Source organism: Octodon degus, unplaced genomic scaffold (genome assembly GCF_000260255.1).
Source record: "Octodon degus isolate 3935 unplaced genomic scaffold, OctDeg1.0 scaffold00086, whole genome shotgun sequence".
NCBI lineage: Eukaryota > Metazoa > Chordata > Mammalia > Rodentia > Octodontidae > Octodon > Octodon degus.
This window is the reverse complement of record NW_004524662.1, coordinates 11,575,119-11,596,639: the sequence shown is the minus strand read 5'-3', so window position 1 is coordinate 11,596,639 and position 21,521 is coordinate 11,575,119. Positions and strand designations below refer to the sequence as shown.

The following is a 21,521-nucleotide window of genomic DNA, read 5'->3' as shown; positions in this document are numbered from 1 at the left end:
AGAAGGGGGCGGGCGAGGGCGGCAAGGACGGGGAGGGGGGCAAGGAGGGCGAGAAGAAGAACGGCAAGTACGAGAAGCCGCCGTTCAGCTACAACGCGCTCATCATGATGGCCATCCGGCAGAGCCCGGAGAAGCGCCTCACCCTCAACGGCATCTACGAGTTCATCATGAAGAACTTCCCCTACTACCGCGAGAACAAGCAGGGCTGGCAGAACTCCATCCGCCACAACCTGTCGCTCAACAAGTGCTTCGTGAAGGTGCCGCGCCACTACGACGACCCGGGCAAAGGCAACTACTGGATGCTGGACCCGTCGAGCGACGACGTGTTCATCGGGGGCACCACGGGCAAGCTGCGCCGCCGCTCCACCACGTCGCGCGCCAAGCTGGCCTTCAAGCGCGGGGCGCGCCTCACCTCCACCGGCCTCACCTTCATGGACCGCGCCGGCTCCCTCTACTGGCCCATGTCGCCCTTCCTGTCCCTGCACCACCCCCGCGCCAGCAGCACTTTGAGCTACAACGGCACCACGTCGGCCTACCCCAGCCACCCCATGCCCTACAGCTCCGTGTTGACTCAGAACTCGCTGGGCAACAACCACTCCTTCTCCACGGCCAACGGGCTGAGCGTGGACCGCCTGGTCAACGGCGAGATCCCCTACGCCACGCACCACCTCACGGCCGCCGCGCTGGCCGCCTCGGTGCCCTGCGGCCTGTCTGTGCCCTGCTCCGGGACCTACTCGCTCAACCCCTGCTCCGTCAACCTGCTGGCGGGCCAGACCAGTTACTTTTTCCCCCACGTCCCGCACCCGTCAATGACTTCGCAGAGCAGCACGTCCATGAGCGCCCGGGCCGCCTCCTCCTCCACGTCGCCGCAGGCCCCTTCGACCCTGCCCTGTGAGTCTTTAAGACCCTCTTTGCCAAGTTTTACGACGGGACTGTCCGGAGGACTGTCTGATTATTTCACACATCAAAATCAGGGGTCTTCTTCCAATCCATTAATACATTAACATCCCTGGGACCAGACTGTAAGTGAACGTTTTACACACATTTGCATTGTAAATGATAATTAAAAATAAGTCCAGGTATTTTTTATTAAGCCCCCCTCCCGTTTCTGTACGTTTGTTCAGTCTTTAGGGTTGTTTATTATTCTAACAAGGTGTGGAGTGTCAGCGAGGTGCAATGTGGGGAGAATACATTGTAGAATATAAGGTTTGGAAGTCAAAATTATAGTAGAATGTGTATCTAAATAGTGACTGCTTTGCCATTTCATTCAAACCTGACGAGTCTGTCTCGAAGAGCCGCCAGTTGTCCATGTGTGCAGTATTATAAGTTATCATGGATCTCTCTGGTGGACGCAGACCTTGAGAACAACCTAAATTATGGGGAGAGTTTTAAACTGTTAAACTGTAATTTGTATTTAAGAAGCATTCGTAGTAAAGGTGCCCAAGAAATTATTTTGGCCATCTATTGTTTTGTCCTTTTCTTTAGAGAACTTTTTTTCCCCTTTTTGTTTACTTTTAGACCAAAGATTGGATTCTAGAAAAATGCACTTGGTATACTAAGTATTAAAACAAACAAAAAAGGAAAGTCGTTTCAGTTGGCAACACTGCCCATTCAATTGAATCCGAAGGGGACAAAATTAATGATTGCCTTCAGTTTGTGTTGTGTATATTTTGATGTATGTGGTCACTAACAGGTCACTTTTATTTTTTCTAAATGTAGTGAAATGTTAATACCTATTGTACTTATAGGTAAACCTTGCAAATATGTAACCTGTGTCGCGCAAATGCCGCATAAATTTGAGTGATTGTTAATGTTGTCTTAAAATTTCTTGATTGTGATACTGTGGTCATATGCCCGTGTTTGTCACTTACAAAAATGTTTACTATGAACACACAGAAATAAAAAATAGGCTAAATTCATATATATCTTGATACTTTTGTGTCTTTTATTAAGTAGAGCTAATTTTTAAAAGACCATCCAATTTATAGGAATTCAAAGGCTCTTCTGGCCAAACTTAAGAATCAAGCTGCTCCTTTAATTTGAACTGCTACTCTAAGAAAGGAAATACGATTTTTTTTTCCCTTTGTGGACAAATTTTTCCAGGAGCAAGCTATTTAATAAACGTTAGCTTTAAACAAAGTATAGGCTTCTCAGCTGATACCTTTTAAGTATTTGTGGATATACAGCAAAAAAAGAGATATTTAATTTTATGTGCATTGCTGTTTATTTTAAGATCAGTTAATAGAATGCTTTTTATATACTTTGTTTCAGGTATCTTGTTTATAGCACTTGGCAAATTATAAATAAATATATGTATATGGTTAGATAGAAGTGGATGATGAACACATATGTAATATATAGAGATACATAGAGCCCTTCAGTTCAGGTACAATTTGCGCTATGAATGCTGCAAACATTTTTGTTTAAATATTTGTATTTATACTTTCTAAGTCAGCATTTATTTTTGTGGCTGTTTACCCACAATGGAAGAGTTCTAATAAAGATGTGCTGAAATTGCAATATAGATTTTGCTGAAGTGATCACCTGTTGTAATGGCTTGCAGATCAATGTTGATATTCTTATTTTAAATAACAACAATTTAAAATTGTAGATACTCAGAATAAGCAACATGCCTTTCTCTCCTTCTATTCCTCGTTTTTTACAACACAGAGGTACTTCTTTGATTCTCTTTTACATATGTCTGTATAATTTAAAGATTTGTTCCTCTTGCTTACACCGAGTCATAACTTTATTTTAACTTGAAATATGCATATGTATGTATATATATGCATATATATGAAACAAAATGAAAGTATTTTTAATTGTTTCAGGCTGACCCAAATGCTATAATTTGGAAAAAAAATAATTGGAAAACCTGAGTAAAAGGTTTAGTAACTAATTGGATCCTGGGGTGAGTCTGTAGAGGACAAGTTGTTCATTTGTTACAATTGCATAGTCTGAAATGTGTTCTGCAGTAATGCAATAAGCTGGCTACTTCTTACAATGGGCCCAATGAAAAATAATCTGTCCTTAAGATGCTATCAGGAAGCAGAGAGTTGCTCAGAGGGGGGAGCCTAGGGGAGAAGCAAGCTGACTGAAGTAGATGTGAAATGGAAATGCAGAATAGTTAAAATTGGAAAATGGGAGTAAGTGGAAAGAAACAGAGAGAAATCGGATTAAAAGAACTGGAACCAAATATATGGGGTGTGAGCACAAAATAGATTACAACAGCTAGCTTATCTTTCCTAGGCAGGCTGAACATGATTTTATTTTTATTATGAGACAACATTCATCAGAGATCTCAGTTTCTTGAAATTTAACAGTTCTTCAGAATGAAGCATAAAAAAATCACGGATTATTGTTTTGAAAACCGTATTCGCAGTTGATTAAACAAATGGGTACATGTGCTGAAGTTAGGCGAAGGAAATCCCCATTACACAGTCGTGGTCAAAATACCTGGGAGAAAGGCATATGTCTAGGTGGGAAAGGTGATGATTGATTGTTGATGTTTGCTGTGGGTTTTATTTGTGGAAGGAGAATGTTTTGCCACAGGAGAAATATAGTATTTTCACCTCCAAAAAGTTAAAAAGAAAGCTAACCTTCACCTCACTGAGGTGGAGGGATATAGATACAGATAAAAAGATTTCCTCCCTTAGTTTTTTTTCTGATTATATGTTAAATATTTATTTATTTGTGATTCAAAGTGTTTATCTGGATGTTAGAGACATAGAATTTCTAAGGCAAACTTTGTATTTTGAAGTCAAGAATAAAATTGGCCTCTTTTCATTCCTAGGAACTACGTACTGGAGCAGTTGTGCCTGGACATAAATCCAAATTACATGTATGATGGACATGAGCAGAAGTTTGCTTATTAGGCGTACTAGACGTTCAAGGGGTTGTACAAAGAGAAAACTTGCCAGGCCTTTTAAGGCCTAATATGAACGTTTCATCTACCTTGGTATAGCCTATAATTCCTCAGGATATCTTTTGAAAAAGCAAGTGACAATCTAGGCTGACATTTAATGTATTTTTGCATCAGATCAATTGTAATACTGTCTTATTTGTTGTCACCAGCCTTTGTCATTTAAAATTACCTCATGCCAGTAAAATACTTCAAACTTGGGGAAGACTATTTTCTATTAAACATAAAATTGTTTTTCTTGAGAAAAGTGGTAGGCCCTTTTGATACTTTTGGAACTGAAAATGATCACAGTCTAAAACTTGAGCTCTCCACTTATATTTATTTAAAGTTTAAAAGTAATTTACCTGAGCTTGCCTAATACAAATATTGATATGTTAAACAATAGAAAATGATGTAAATTGGAACAGTAAGGAATTATTCCAAACATATTTTCTTAATCTGTTGCAAAATTAGAAATAAAAATAACATAATGTCTAGAACTAACAATATTTAATACAAATATCTGTATGATCATAGTAGCCTTTGTGTGATTTCTATGACTTGAATCGAATTGATAGAGGCAAAACATGAGTCTTTCAATGTACTAATTTTTAAAAAATGGTAATATTTGACCCAAACAGGCATATAAATCCACTATATAGAACACTATATAAAAGTGTGTGTTTAAAATGGGTAGGCTCCACACCATTGTTGAAGAATTTGCACGACTTGAAATAATTTGCTTTTGAGAAATTAATTTTACCAATAGCTAAACGGTTGTGTTTGAGACTATAGTTCCGTTGGAGAACAGGCTAACAAAGGGCGAAGGTGAAGATCGTGAGGGGTTTTAGAGCTAGCTGAGAAGGGTTGCTCGAGTATCGCAACTGTGTCTAGAGGGCGGGGTTCCTGCACATTCCTGCGACACCAGATAACCTGCCCCCAACACCACTCCAGCTCCTGCCAGAAGGATGGGACTCTCCAACGTGTAAATCTGTGCTGCCATTCCAACAAGCAGGGTAGGTGAAACTTGAATTAGAATTCCCTTCCCTTTCTGTTTCCACTCAAGGCCAGATCCTGGAGATATGGAAAGAATAGAGGCCATCTAGATTCTCTTTCATGCCAACAAGCGTTCTCCCCAAGAGCTACCTACCTGTAAGAGTGAAAGGGGCCCAGAGAATCTTTCCATTAGTACTTCTTCCTCCACTTTTCCTGTCTTTTTCATGAAGATTTTCTTATCCTCATCCCAATCATCCTTCCCCCCCCCTTTAGTTCCTCAACCCCTCCCCCAACCACCAGCGGCCTCCTACTTTTCAGACTCCAAAGTGACTGTCGCTTTCCCGCTCTAGCGGTCAGTTCCTGGGGACCTTGTCTAGATGCCTGAGACCTAGGGGGCTCCTGGCAGAAGAATGTGCGGTATAGTGTAACGTTTTGTGTTTCTTTTCTAGCTCCCGATTTCCATGTTTTTGTTTTTCGTTTTGTTTTGTTTTGTTTTGTTTTGTTTGCTCTCCTCCCAGGACTCTCCCTGAGCTTGTTGTCCAATGGATGCCGAGAAAAGACTTAAGGACTGGGAGCGCTCTTCCACCAAGATTGGTAAGTGAAAGTGCCTCGCGAAGGGGCAAGTTGGTATGGGGTGTGGGTCCTGCTGGCTGCTTTTAAAGGAGCTCTGAACCGCGACGCCCAGATCTTGGCCTGACAGTTCCTCTTTTCTTGGAAAATGTACCTAGCGAGTGCGCTACCAGCAGACATGGGTGAAAGAATGTGTGATTCTTCCACGCTGATAGAAATCGCGCTGGATCCCTAGGTAAAGAAGATGTAGGCATGAAGGCGTGGGAGTGAAGAGAAAATAAGGCAAATTATTTTGGAGAAAGAAGTGGAAGTCTAAAATAGGTCCTGAAGTGCAAAATGATTCATTTTATGGGATTATGACTTGTGAGTCTTAATGGCTTCTGTGAGAAATAGAAGGCTTTATTAACGTTCAAATTCGGAATTGTTTGCTTTCCTATTTGTGATAAAGCTCTGTACTCCTGAGTCAAGAACTTCGCTCTCAGAAAAATTGTTCTTTTATTTTTGCTTTTCTAAAACGCTTTTTCTGCTATTTTCACGCTAACATTGCCAGTCTCCCTCGGAGCTGGCCCTGTCCTCCGTGTTTGGCCTGGCTCCTGCACGGATCCCAGCGAGATTTAACACGGCGCCTTAAGTGGAGAGCGGTGCAGGACGAGCTGGGGAGAATTCTGTCTTCGAAAGACCAGGGAAATGAGCACCGTTCTGGGCTTGACTTTATTCCTGCTGGGAATATCTCAGTTCTAGCTTTGGAAATATCAGGCAAATAATTGATTATTAATGCACACTTAGGAGACAGCGGTGTATGCTCCAGAGCCTGTCTGTCCCAGGGAGGCCGCGAGCGCGTTCCCGGGCGCAGGTTGGCTTCACCAAAGCGGCTTGGGGTCCTTGCTGGGGCGTCCAATTGGCCTTCCTGCGCTTCAGGGACTCGGGGGTGAAGTTGGAGAGTGGGTGCCACGGCGGGGCTGGGGGACTTGCAGCACGGAGCCGGTAGTGTTGATTTCTTAGGTTTTTTGTAAAGGAGAGAACTTAGACTGCCCGCGCGGTGGCTGCGGAGTACCGGCGTTTTCCGTCCGCGTCCGCGATTCCCGCAGTCCGAAGCCCGGCGCTGCGCACGGAGCAGCAACGTGAGGGCGCTCTTGCCCAGGACAAATGGAGCTAGGAGTTTTAGCTCACAGAGTCAACTGTACGGAAATTGACTCTACAGTCTAGACTAGATGGAGCAAGCCCTTACCTTTTTCCTTTCTTTTTAGTCTTCAGTGCTTCCCCGCCCCTTTTTTCCCCTCTGAAAACTGTTTCTTTTTGTTTACCTGGTGCAGTTTCAGATCCCAACACTCATCTGCCAGCAGATAAAACTGTTTTCTTTACAACACACATCATTTCTGTGTTCCACTGCCTATTGCTTTCTACCCCATTTTGCTTTCCTGCCTAAGCCTGTGGTCTAAGACCTGAATTCTGGGGAAGAGAGCCTGGGGTAGGAACCCCTAGTGCTCACAGGAGCCTGGGTTTGGGGAGACAAAGGCAGGGGTTCCATTGGGAATGTTATCTTACCACGTAGAAATTCTCCGGTTGTTACTCCATCCTTGGAGACTGGAAAGAAAGAGGAAGCGTAGTAGACTTGGGATGGTTCTGACTCCACGCATTCCCTTTCTCCGCCAGTCAGAAACGAAAATTCCTCCTCACCCCGACCGTCCGTTAGAGCAACTCACAGTCGGAAAAAATCCTGACATTGTGATGAGATAAGATACTTCAAATCATAACAAGTAGCAATCATAGTTACGTGCCTCGAGGTCTTTCTTGGCTGTAGTGTAATACACGGGATCCTTTCCTGTCTTCTGGCTTTGTGGGAAAGCAGAATAGGAGAAAAACCTGAGTTGTACGCTGCAAGTTTGGAGATTTTGGATCAGCATGAAAAGTTTCCTTTCTAGTTACTATAAACGTTAGGATGTTCATTTTCGGGATTAGTTGAATTTCCAGTCTCACTAGCACTTTCTGAATTAGAGTCTGTGGTCTTCAGTTTGAGTCCCTCTCTTCCCCTCTTCCTACTGCGTCATCTTCTGAATCTGCGTGTTGAAGAAGGAAACAGTTCATAGGTGGTTTTGATTCTTTTGATGGAACAGGAAAACTAAAAACTGTAATGGGGTTAGGGAGAGTTGTCTCTTCTTTCATTTTCTCATTGCTCTGAAATTTAATGACCTGAACATTGTTGTTTGAAGTTAAATTATCTGTTAAATTAGCCCTAAACAATAACTGATGATATTTTACTTTTGGGCTTGGTTGCCTCTGAATTATTGGCCCTGGAAGAGAAAGAAAGGAGTTCAGGAGAATGTTTGGTCACACAATAGTATAAAGATAACAAAATCAATATTTATATACAGTGATACTGCAGAGAAAAAAAGTCACTCTTGATGTAGCTAAATTTTCATAGATAAGACATTCTCTTAGGGGCTTCTGTTTGAGAAACCCAGACCTAAGGGGTGTAAAACTAAGCATCTCAGTTGATCAAGAAAGAGTTATGAGCAGTATTTTCCTTATTCTCCAGAACTCATAAGCTCAACACATATAGTGCTTGCTGATCTGAATTCTACCCTCCTGGGATAGACTTTAGAAGAAAATTTAACTTTCAGTAAAATTCTCAACATCGCTTTATATGTAAATTTATAATCAATTGCATATTTGTTTCTTTGAGTCAGATGCTGTTTTGCAGTCCTTATATGCACTTGATCTTAGCCAAAAGGCCGAGAAGCGATGCAGTCCTTATATGAAACACTTTTAGAATAATGCAGATTTGCGCTCCCTTGTTTCATACTGTTACACACTGAGCCATAGGACCTTCACAGAGCCTTCATGGTAGACTGAGGAAATGACATCTTTCTCATTCACTTAAAAGGGCCCAAGAACCCTAAAACCCAAAGGTACTACAGTAGTTGAGGGAAAATTCTTTTAAAATAATGAACACTATTGTATTTTACCTATTTAAGTGTGCTGAATGAATAATTAGAGGGTGGCATGAAGGTTGAAAAATTCAGAGCAAGAATAAGGTGGTAATTTTATTATTTGATACTTTAAAATTTCTATAATTAATGAAGTAGTTTTAAAGGTTGGCAAAGCTTTCCTAGAAAAAATAAGTACTCCTCCCATTCCATAAAAAAAATACTCTAGGAAAAAAAATAGAATCAAATCAGATTGGCAGCAGGCATTGTTTGTTTATTTGTCTATTTTTTCTAGTAGTGGTAGCATTAGTGGAGTTGAAAAATATACTTTTAATTATACATTGCAAGCGCTGATTGCAGGTTGGAAGACGAAAATCGATCATTCCTACATCAATAATGTTGTCTATTACTACATTGATTTGTGTTTATTTATGCAAAAGCTTTCAGTTATTTACTTACATATTTCAGCATCTGCCTCTTGATTATTACCGCAGGTTGCTTTTAATGAAGGAGCTTATATAGGAAGCGAGACACACTTGACAGATCCATTTTAAGTAAACCTGATCGTGAATTATAGCAACCTTACAAGTTTAGGAAATTACTTCTTCATACTTGCTTTTTAGCAATTAGGAAACTGTTTCTGATTAAAATCTCTTGCAGCTTGAAAACTCCCATTCTTTTCTTCCTATATTGTATTTATATGTCTCGGCAAAATAGCAAGCCATGATTTTAGGATATCAAATGTAATAGAATGAAACTGATGAATGAAACTTGTCTTTCTCAGCTGGGCTAGCTAGGTAACCCCCATAACAATAAGCTGACCATTGGATTTGCTAATGCTGCTGATGAGAAATCAAGGAGCAATTGTTTATATATAGATAGGAGATACTTGTTTTAAAACACTTGTTAACTCTAAACTATGTCATGGTACTTATGCTAAACAAGACATTCTGGAGTGTTTGAGCATTATTAAGTGTGTGAATACACTCATACATTAGGATTTAGGGCAATTATACCTTATGAAGACAGGTATCAGTCTTCAGCTAATGTCTCATGAATCTTCTGTGCCAGGACTCATTGGAACAAACAGGAAAACTAAAAGCTTATAGGGCCTTCTGTGTGACAGCCAGGCAGTGGTGAAAGAGTAACACTCAGGCTGCTACTTCTCTCATTGTCATTTTAAACTATGGAAAGGTTACTTGAAAATTAAGAAGCAAACAAGCAATAATATACATATCTAGAGCTGTTTAATCCTCACTCTATAGGGCTTTTCTTGAATTTTTCCATGTTAGTGCTTGGGAACACAGGTATCAAACACTGTGCGTTTCAGGGTCTTGCCCATTGTTTTCTGGTGCCCCATCCCCCCTTCTGTTGTGGCAAGAAATATAAAACGAGAAAACTTAACTAAATTTTTTATGTGAGGGGAAGAATCTTGGGAGATGGAAAAGGAATTAATTTCCTCACCCTGTCTCTGAAGCTAGTTAGTCCCTGTGGACGTCCTGGCTGAGAGAGGTGAAGCTACCGGGCCAAGGCTGCTGGCAGAAAGAAGGTGGGAGATTCCCTGAGTCCTGAAACCAACATTTTCCAAGGAGGTAGAAAGGAGAAGCAGAGGAGGAGTCTCGAGTTTCTTTATTTGTTTTATTTTTCTGTCCCGTGCCAAATCTTTGAGGTTAGCTTAGCGAGATTGTCCCTGTAGGACCAGGCACTTTTGGCATTCTGTAGCGACTGAGATTCCAGAGAGCAGGCTGGACAGGACTTCTGGCAAGGGCTCACACACCCACCGTGCCCTCCGCCTTTTTACGCACGCACCAGCTCGTCCTCACGTGCACCGGGGTAGTGGACAGTGTTGACTTGAATTGCTCGCCCTCGCTCCAAGGCTTTCCTGTGAATGAACCCGAAAACACTCGACAGGTCGTGAATAATCGTTTTAATGAGTGTGCAAAGCGTGCGACGGGGCGCACCGAGCTGTCGGGTTAAACAAACAACTTGTACCCAGACCAAATCCGATTGTTAAAGTGCAAAGTGATGTCAGTACCATTTCCATTGCCTTTCCAAAATCCACAGATCTGACACGCGGGAGTCCAATTTTCCCCATTAAAGAAAAATAACAATATTTTTCAACCGTGTGTGTGATCTTCTTTAATATTAATATGAGCCAAACAAAACCTCATTTGGAAATCAGGAAATTAGTCCTGTCTCTAAAAAAGAAAAAGAAATGAAAGAAAATAAATGAGGAAGGAATAATAAAATATAAAGGTCCAAAGAGCAATTTCTTTTTGATAACTCACACATCATTGACAATCAATATTGTAAGAGAAATTATCATTACCTGTGTGTTTGTAGCTTACCAGAGGCAGGCATCTAGTTACCTAGAGTTCAGCAACTGGATTAGTAAATTAGTGTTGCACTAGATTTAAATGTGTAGATCTGTAATACATTTTCAATTGGAAAATTAATTCAAGTATTTAATGTTTACATGTTACCCTGTGAGAGAATGAAGGAATAAAAGTCTCACATTTATGCTTTCGGGGCAAACAGTTTGAGGGAAAGTAATGAGAAAGGAACCCTGAAGGGCCACCATCTAAAATGATAACACAAAAATTATAAGGGAGCTCTTCCAGAATCACCCCCCATTTCTCTCTTGTAGGATTGCACTAGAAAAAATTTCCCTTGAAACAAAAATATCTGGTTGAAATCAGTTGCATGTGCTTCCACCTTTGTTCGTTCATTTATCTTCTTTATATTTATAAACATTAAATATGGACAAGAAAGTCAATCTTCAAAGGCTTAAACAAATCATTGACACATACCCTATTAAAAAAAAAAGATAGTGGAGCAAAGAAGTGTATGAAACATTTTCCCTGCTAGCACCTTATTACAGCCCCATATCAAACAAAATAGCAAAGATGTTTGGAAATCAATGTATCAATGCTACATACCCAGCTTCTTCAACTCAATAACACCATAAACAGACTAATTCTGATATACTTATTAGAATAAATTCATATTTCTTCTTTGTCAAAGTCAGAAAACATATAACACTTTACACATTGCCAGGATATTTGCCCTCTTAAAATTGTAATCAGTTTGGAGAAATAAAATGTTAGGGCTATAGTACAATTGACTATACAAACTCAGCATTTGTCCACCTAGTTCTTATTGGACATATCATCACCTGTATATCCTACATGTCTTGCTAACCATCTATTTTACTGAACCAATCACAATTAAGCAAATTAATTGACATAAAGCATAGATCTGAGATGTTTGACAGAGTAAATAATTTCTTATAGAGCTCATTGCAGTGTTGTTATTATGTCTGTGTCACTGTATCTCAATTGGACAAAATAGAAGATACTGAAACTCTGTCTCCATCATCAAAATTTGGAAAAGTCCATTAGGGGTTCAGGACAATGTTTTTTTGTTGATCTTGAGGGTACCTAGTAGATGTTTGTATGAGAATATCAATGGAGAATAATCTTCATTTTCTAGAATATTTGACAAAACGATGACTATTAAATACCAGAAACATGCATTCTGTAAGTACTTAAAATATTCCAGGCACAAAGTAGTCTGTAATTATTACCTAAACTGGTTTTCTCTCTGTGGGCTGAGTTGAAGAATTTGAGGAGTCACTGAAAGAGCTGCATCCGTTTCTGTTGTAGATACACAAACAGCAAAGCTAGAGGGTGCGTCTGTTTTTGTGTGTGTATATATGTAGTTAAAGAACTACACTATCAAAACATTAATTATATTTGAAAGAGAGCAGAGAGCTTGTTGTGGAGAGAATTGCATTATTGAATTTATATTCCATGAAATCTGTCTGAGAGGGATGAAATTGTATACCTGTCTTATTTGATGCCACCTTTTCAGAGAGGGGCCTAACAGGAGTACAGAGATGAAGGAGGCAGATGTAGAGGGGAGTGATCTAGATGGTAGTCTAGTCATGGGCACAGGGAATCCATGGGAAAAGGCAAATAACAATAACGTGATAAGCTTGCACAAGATCTTTGTTCACTGTCAACAAAAACAAATGGATTTTTCCCATTTACCCAGCAAATCACAGCGTGTTCTTAGTTGTATTTGCAGGAGGAGGAGTGGTTGAGAGACTAAAAAAAAAAAAAAAATTCAGTTATGATATTTTGATCCAAAATCCTGTTTAGTTTATAACTGCCAAATTTTATATCCAAAATTTAGATTTTCTTCCTCCCAAATCTTCCATCGGTATGAATCATCCCTGATCATTTATAGTTTTGGGCTTAATTACTAGTTTTCAGCCTTAAATTACCAATAAACTAATTAATCTGACTAATCTTTCTAAACTTCTGTTGAATAGTATAATAACTACAACAACAACAAAAATAAAAAGCTGCATCAATAATAATGAAACTAAAATAATAATAATAATGATAATGCAAGTAATAAGAGTGTGAACAGTCTTAAAAATGTTTCTTTGGCCAACAGGATGAAGATGAAGTTCATTTCAGTCTAAAATCTGTTTCATGGAGGCAAGTGATGTCTTATTTCCTGACTAAATGGATGATCCCTTCCAGCCCAACTCAAGTTTCTAAAGACTCCATTGGTCTAATATGGTAGGTCTTTTTATTGGAATTGAGTACTTTTTTCCCACTGCCTTTGCTATGGACATGTCCCCTAAAGATGTTGTTCTCAAATAAATGAACCTAGAGGGAAACCGGCACAAAATCAACATGTGAAAGTACTGTGCTGGTAGAGGGATGGGTACCTCCTGGCTGGAGCTCTCTGGTGAGTGGGTCAGTTATCTTAACTAGGAAACATGTTTACAAGGCTAAACACAATGTGAAGGGCAGAGTTACTGAGGTTCCCGGGACTCCAAAATGGGTCCCTAATATTGAGAAACCTAGACCACAGGACAAGACCCAAAAATTAGGAATTAGGACCCCCAGGATAACTCTTTGGATTCTTTTAGGGACACAGGAAGAGAAACCAGACAATGACTTAAAGAGAGTAGAGGGATGAAAATGTCAGTTACTGGCAGTGGTCTAGCATGCGAGGCAAAGTTCATTTCTTTAAGAAAGTAAGAAATGCTTTGGGGAATTGTAAGCCTGCCAAGGATTATTGTTCCTAGTGAAAAAACAACTACCAGTTCTGGGACTGGGCTAGAAAGGAAAAATCAGTAAGTCTACCTGCAAAAACTCAACTGTCTTCTCAGACCAACGTTCTTTCCATCTTCTGTAACCCTCCCCCCAGTATTTATCTTCCCCACAAAAGAAATAAAATGAAATTTTTAAAAGACACAGGAGGAAATTAGACTCAACATTTATCAGACAGATAAGAATTGCTGTAGGTTGTTTGAGAATTTCCATCATTCATGAGACCGAAAGGAAAGCTGGTTAAGAAAGAAAGTACAGCTTTGGGACACCAGATCAGAAACTTGGTAGCCCAGTTGCTTGGGCCAAATGGAAAAGGATTTTAGCAAGAGAAGAACAGTTTTGGATTAGGAGAGCTTAACCATTGAACGTAATTGCTTTTTTCTCTTTTCCTGTAAATCAGTAAAGTGCTGAAAATTTATGAGAAGGCACAATCTGCACATCTTAAATATTGGGAAAATAAAAGCATATATGGATGGTCAGTTTGTCCCTTAGAACACTTTTTAAAAAGTTATTGCCTCCAAACTCATGAGTACACACAACCCATGTCATAAAATCCAACCTGTCTGCCTTACTGCCACTGTTGCCCTTTTCTTGTCAGGGTAGGGTGCTAAACAGTCCTTTTTATTTTTTTCTAGTCATTTTTTAAAAACTTAAAAATTTGAGTTCATTACAATGTTATTTTACTAAGAATTAACAGTTTCTAAAGACAACTGCCCTGAAGTGATGTTCAGTTTTATCTTAGATTTCTCAGTCCGAAAACCTCAAGACTTTTTCTTTGGGGGCAGGGTTAAGAATGCTTACTAAATTCACTCCAGCTCCTCCAAAGTATAGCTCAGAAATTAAACTGGAGCTTTCCAGATACAATTTAATTTAATTTGAATAGAGCTTTGTGAGACTATTTATATTTGCTGATTGTTTGAATTGTTCTGGTGATTAAGAAATAAGCTATCACTTTTAATAAGAAAATTAAGAGTTTCCCATTCCCAATAAAAGTGACCTTCCACCTCTTACATGCATTCTTGAGTATGACCTATGAGAATTTATTCTATAACAGTTCAATTTTAATTGTACATGAGTGAAAAGTTCTGAATCAATAGAGGGACAACTAAAAGAAACTAAGTTTTATGTATTAGTAATTGGGATAGTTGGTGGGCAGTAAAATAACAAGAAAAATGGTTATTTCACAAAGTCATGACAGCCATGCAGACACTTATCTGTAAGCAGTCTTTTACCCATTTAACAAAATTAATAGGTTTCTTCAGACCAGTATCTTCATAAATCTTTAGCCAAAGTAAACAAGATATATAAATACTTATACACAATGCCCCCTATGATTCAAATATTATGCTTATTTTTAGAGGACAAAAGCTAGAAAATACAGTATTAACATTTTATCTTTTTAATCATAAAAAATTAACTATAGCTTGCAAATATGAGAGGAAAGCCAAAATCACTATATTCTGTTTAGATTGCATTATGAAGCAAATCTAGATTTTCTTTCTGGATTACATGTGGGAAAGAAAGCAATTCAGGGTTGAGTGGAATTAAGATCTATACACATTTTCACTAAGCTAAGGTGAAGGAATTTCAAACTTGAAACATTCTCATTCTACTATAAAAACAGGTGAAGGTAAGACCAAGTGAAGATATGACACTTGGAATGTTTTCAAATGATAGTCACTAACACTTTTTTTAGCAAAGAATTTTTCATGGCAGATAGAACAAGTTCCAATATACAAGTGGCAAAGCAGCATGTTAGTAACAGCCTGGGGGTTGGGTAATGGATTCGCACTGTGAATATTTGTAAAGAATAATATTCTTTTGAATAGATTTGTGTGATTATCATGCTTCTTAAAAAAATAAAGGAGGGTTGGAGGTGGATATATCCAAGTATTTTTGCTATTGTTAATGGTCAAAGGATATCAAGTGGGTAGAATTTGTAAAGGTTTCTATGGTCTGAGAAGTTCCACAAGAGTCTCTTGGTTCTATCAGGTTTGTTGTCCTTTATATACACATTCCCACAATATACTTTTCACTGGGCTCTCATTTTTAGCTTTAGCTTTATGGAGAGCATCCAGTTTGTATTAAAGGATGGTTCGATGTAGCGGTCCAGTTTTAAAAGAGAAGAGTAATTGACAGGAACAATAGTTACCCTCTTACCAATTAGATTCTCATTGGCAGACAGAGATGAGGGAAAGAAGGGACGCTCCAAAGAAGGATAGTGGAAGGAAATAATATCACTTTAGGTGAGTTAGGGGAAGAGGGTAAGTAAAATACTGTTGAGAGATTGGGATTAATCGAGCAGTTTAAATACAAATCTGCCGGAAATCATGCTCTGTGGGAATGAAAATGAAGAAATTTATGCATATTCTAATTTTCCCTCTTTGGCTGCTATTTTGGAGGAAGAGACTTCTTTTGCTGATGGTAGGGTTTTTTGTTCTGCACAGGAAATGTGTAAATGAACACAATTTTTTTTTCCTTTTCCATTTTTCCCCTCCAATCCCTCCTCCCCCTAGGAAGAATCTTAAATTGTGCAGTTACTTAGTTCTGCAGCCTGTGCTCCTGGGGCTTCTTCCCACTGTAGAATGGTAGGGGGCCAGGCCTGAAGGACGGGGGCGATTAGGGCTCCTCTGGGTCATCAGCCCTGTTCTAGAATAGTGTAGTTTCCTTTCCATCGGCGGATACCCAAAGCAACAGAAGATGAGAAGGAGTCCTAATTCTTACACGGTGGAAAAAAAAATCATCTGAAAAGTCATTTCCTCTTACAACGGAATTCTCAGTTCTCCTGAGCTGAAGACAGCTTAAAAGCGATCTTATAAACCATGAGTGAAGATCCACTGACCCTTAGCGTAAAGTCAAAACACTTCCCCTCCCAGGCCTTTGGGAAAGGATAGAGACGTGTAAGGATGGTGATTTGGTTCTCTTAAGACCAGCATGGAGCTCCGGTTCTGAGACACCTAATGCTGGGCTCGCTCAGTGTTTTATGAAATACCTAAGCGCCTCCTGACACTGCAAAGGCGCCTCTCGAAGAGAGGAAGGGAGACAGTGCGAGAGAGACGGAAAGAGGAAAAGAGGCGCTCCTTGGCTGAGGCGGGCGCGTACGCAGGGCTGGGTAGAGACTCAGGGTTAGACCCGCACGGCGAGGGAAGACAGACGGACTGCGAGTTTTCTAGATCCCGGATTAGAAACAAACAAACAAGCAAGTAAACAAACAAACAAACAATTTGGAGGCAACTTGAGTATTGACAATGTAATTGGCAAAGAGCAGCGTGGCCCGGCGCCCGGGATGGGCTTCCGCAGGGAGCCGAGCTCGCTCTTCGGGTCCGTGCTCTGGGCCGGAGACGCAGGAGCACAGCGCCCGGGTTCCCAGCCCGCGCACCAGGACAGGGGAGGTGAGAAAGGGACGAGGCCGCCGACCAAGGCCCCGGGGTCCGCACCGCGCCGCCTCCGCTAGCTCCTTCTCTTCCTCGCCGCAGCCGCGCGAGGTCCAGGGCGCCCTGCACTCGCTGTAGCGCGCTCCAACCCGCCCTGCAAACCTCACGACAGAGTGGCACTTCTTCGGAAGAGCTGGAAAAGCCCTATTTTTTTAAATTTTTTAAAAAAAATCAGTACACGTTTGCAATACGTAATGATTATATCCACCGTGCGGAGTCGGTACATATAATTCTTTTTCCTTCCCTTTCTCCTTCCCTCCCTCCATCTCTGGATTCTTCTCCCATTTGCAAAAGATCTAGCTCCCTAGATGGGGCTTTAGTTTACTCTTAAGATTACTTCTACTTTGGGCTTCTCTCCTTTGGCACAAAAGGCTGCTGCTGTGGGGTGCAGCCTCGTGGTGGGGGACACCCCGTGAGGCCTCTGCGGCCTCAGTTACAGGACACACCCAGCTTGCGGACAGCCTCCCTCAGCAGCGCGCCAGATGCTCCGGCCCTCCTCCTCCACTGGCCCCCGCGCACCCGGTCGGGCGATGCTTACACCCAGGCACGTGGACGAGGGAGGGTGTGGGAGCCTGCTGCGTCTTCTGGGTGACCCGTGGGTCTGCAGTCCTTCTCCTCACTTCTCTCTGATCTTTAAGTCTCTGCTACCCTAAATTTGAGGCAGGAGGGGACCAAAGTGCAGTGCAAAGCCTCCGGGAGCACAGGTGTTGGTTTGCTTGTTTGTTTGTTTCTGGTCATTTTAGAAGTTGCCCTTTTCTGCACAAATTCTTTCCAGACTCTGAGGCATGGGCTGTTCTCCCCCAGGGTCCAAGCCCCTGTCTGTCCTTCGCAAGCAGCCGTAAATATTGAAAGGAATACCTTACAAAGGGCGTCTCCTGGTCACGTGGCGTTTAGGGTTAGCTGGTATCCTCAAATCAGCTGACTTTGCTGGCGATTTATTGAATTCAATTCAGAGGTTGATAAATGCTTTTTCTACAGGCACTTCGGTGTTATTTATTTGGAGACTTCTCAAGTGGGTCAGAAAGGTACCTAATAATTGTTAAAAATACGTTCTTGAGCTTTCTGATATATATAGTTTAAAATGAGGTGGATTTTAGGATCTGAAAGTTAACTTTTCTTTTCCTTTACATTTTGCTTTCTTCTAAAAGGCTTTTACTTTCTTTCGTAAAAAGTCAAGGCATCAAGAAACGAAGTTAAGCTCCTGTAGCCACTTCGAAGCAGAAACTAAAAAATTTCTCCTTGGCTCTTCTGCACCTATTCTACAATTTAACACTTGCCCCCCCCCCCGACTTATTTCTATGTTGCCTGCTGCATCACTCAGCACTTTTTACTCCTCACAATAATTTCAAGTTTTATGGGTCATATGGACTTTTTGTAACCACGGGAGAAATTTTAGGGTAGTGAAATTTTAAGGCAGATTTCTGTCCTTCAGTACACATTAAATTCATATTCTACTGAGCCCCACAGGGTTAGTACATGTATGATTCTGTGCAGCACGTTCTACCCTAGTTTCATTGATTCATGTAAAATAGTGAAATTATATAGCCAATGAGCTAATAACCATGAAAGTAATTTGAAAGGTTATAATTCCTAATCAAATGTAAAAGCATATTTATTAGCATCATTATTAAAAGGTGCCAGAGGGATACAAGTAAAACCTGTTCCTCTCCTCTGGGAACTTACAATCTAGTTTGGCATAAATAATGAAATGTAAATTGATAGAAGCAGCGCCTAAGCAATGCTCAGTGTCTGGCATGTTGGAGACGCTCAGTAAATGATTGCCTCATGTTAATTTGCAGTCATGTCTCCTCTTCACAAAAGTATAATGCTGGTAAGTAGAGGAAGGCTTAATTAGGAAAACTTTCATGGAGGAAATGAATTTGTCCTTTATATGTCACATATGAAGACCAGGATGTGCAGGTTGTTTCCTTGTGATGGGTAAGGGTGTTGTAAGTGGTGGGTAGAAAGATACTGGAAGAGTAAGAGCTTAGTGACAAATTTTAGGAAACCTTACAGACCATGCATAGGCTTCTGTGTTTGTTAGAAATGGTGACAGAGACGTATGGTCATCCTATGAGCACAGGATGGTATGATTAAAACTGGAATTAGTTTTTTGAAAATGATCCTGGTAGCTACTGAATGAAGATAGGGCAAATTGAGGGAGAAAGAATAGGAGAAAAGATTTAGGTGCAGTTCTGAAAGCAGTGTTGTTAGAGAAGGGCAATAGTTAAAGCCGTCATTAGGCCCCTTAACCCAATTTGTACACAGTGCAAATTACATTGAAATGATGAAATCTGGAATGAGTCTTGGAAGAAAAAGAGCCACAGTAGCCCTGGGATAGGCATCACCCCTCCTTGTTCATTATTGGTAGTGACAGGGGATGCTAGATGTTGGCAGGTGGTGACTAACCCTTAAGAAGTCTCCATCACCAGCCTAGGATATATTTTGCATTTAGTCTCTCTACCCATATTTATTTACAGTGATTTTCAACTGGGGACAATTTTGTTCTCCTTTTCCATCTTCTTTGGAAAATATATGCCGCCATTTCTAGCTGCCGTGATTGTTGGACTACTACTGGCATGCAATAGGTAGAAGTCAGGGGTGTCACTGAGCACCTAATCATTCACAGGATAGCTTACCCCAATCCTAATTACCCAGTTCAAAATGTTGATAGTGTTGAGGTTGAAATTCCCTTAGTTGGGGCCGGAGAGATGGCTCAGTGGAATAAGCACTTCCAACAAGCGCAAGGGCCTGAGTTCAATCACTGGTTCCACCAAAAAAAAAAAAAAAAAAAAAAGAAAGAAAGAAAAAAAGAAATTCCCTTAGTTATGGGATTGAAGCACCACCTCTAAGTCTAGAGAGTTGCTCTGTGAATCCCAGGACCTAATTTCTATTACAGTGACAATTTAAATTGAAAAACCATTTTACTTAGTGATTCAAACATGACTGAAAATTGTTAGACTGAGGCCTTGGAAACAGGATACATCAGGAGAATCCCCACTCGGATTTTTTGTTTTACTTTTTAAAGTAGAGTTAGAAATCATCCTTAAGGATTTGCCATCTACATGTTATTTATTAAGTTAATAAAATGTGCCTTTGGAGTTGCTTAGCAACTTATGAAAAGCTTTCTAAAAGTTCATTTGTTTGTTTAAAACCAGAGTAGGTTGCATATTATTAGCTACATTACATAAATCAACAAAGAAATATACACTGAAAATGGAATAAGATGTTTCAACACATTTTCTGCTCCTGTGTCTAGCAATTAAAACATTCTAATTGTCTGGTAGAATTGAATCAAGTATTCGACAAACATTATTTATGTATAAAACTTCAACATAATATTGAGCTTGTAAGAGAACCAAAGGGGGGAAAAATCAAGCAGGTTTGTCATAAAGTATATGTTTACCTTAACCTTTCTTCTTCAAAAACCTTATCTACTAAGTACTTTTATCAGACACTAATTATACTCTTTCTGAAAAGAATTTCTCCAACACCCTTCAGTGCCTGCACCTTTTAATCATATCTCATTACATCTACCTAATCCATATCTTTTTCACATTGTCAAGGCTCATTAACAGTTTTAAAAGCCAATCTTGGACATTATCATGCCTTGTAATCGAGATGAAAATATGCCAATAACATTTTATTTCTAAAATGTAATGGATCCTTTAAATTTTGTTCTAAATCCATTTTTTCTTTAAATATTAATGATAAGTTAACTTCCAAACATACATTAAGCAAGAAGGACTGGTGAGATATTTCTGAAATTGCTGAAGCACCTTCTCCAAGAAGTTATTTTTATAAGCTGCTTTAACAGTGGATCATCAGTCACTTTGAAGGGAAGTGATCCTTGATTAAGAGTTGGCTAATGCCTTGTTTCCGCAGATGCGTGGCAGTCATACAGGTGCTACCTAGGAAGAAGGACAGATCAGTTTTAGTACCTAAGCATGTTCTTCACATGGAAAAATGTAAAAGCTTGAATGAGTACACATCTTTGGGCATTACTTTAGTTGTGGTAGCCAAAAGAATCTAAACGACTCTCTTAAGTAATAAGCTGTTACTATATTTTCCACAGCTTTAGAGAAAAGATGATAAGTTTGACTGGCACTTTATTTGTTTTGTTGTCTTTAGGCAGTAAAATTCTTATCAAATATTCAGTAATGCAACTAAAATAGAACCTCAGAGTAACAGCTTCTTAGGTCTTGAAAGTTAAATCTCATCTCTCAAAATGCACAGGATGAACAAAGCATTGTCTGAAATGGAAGATTCCCTTGTGATTGTAACTAAGTATATGATTCTTTACCATAATCAAGTTTTAAAGAGTGAATCCTAGGAGAAGTTTAATGTTGTATTTATTATTAGGCGTACACTATTGTTATACTTTTTTTAAAAGCACTAACCAAGAGTCACTGTCCAAAAGTGCAGCTTTAGGATCAGCAAGTACAGTAGTGGTGGAGACATAACAAAGTTTTCATTTCTCTTTCATTTTTATCCATACACTAGTTCTGCCAGATAGCAATTGTCTCTTATTATGGGTGTTTTTATTAAATTTGTCTACAGT

The 21,521-nt window shown here is 39.9% G+C and overlaps 1 protein-coding gene across 1 annotated transcript in view; it reads left to right on the top strand.

Annotated features, from left to right (window-relative positions):
* Foxg1 (forkhead box G1) overlaps positions 1 to 1,919 on the top strand; it is a 3,412-nt gene extending 1,493 nt beyond the window's left edge. The window contains exon 2 of the mRNA XM_004637125.2: positions 3 to 1,919. Within this exon, the coding sequence (XP_004637182.1) occupies positions 3 to 1,004 (1,002 nt within the window). The 3' untranslated portion in view covers positions 1,005 to 1,919. The remainder of the gene's footprint in view (positions 1 to 2) is intronic.
* Positions 1,920 to 21,521: the final 19,602 nt, after the last annotated feature.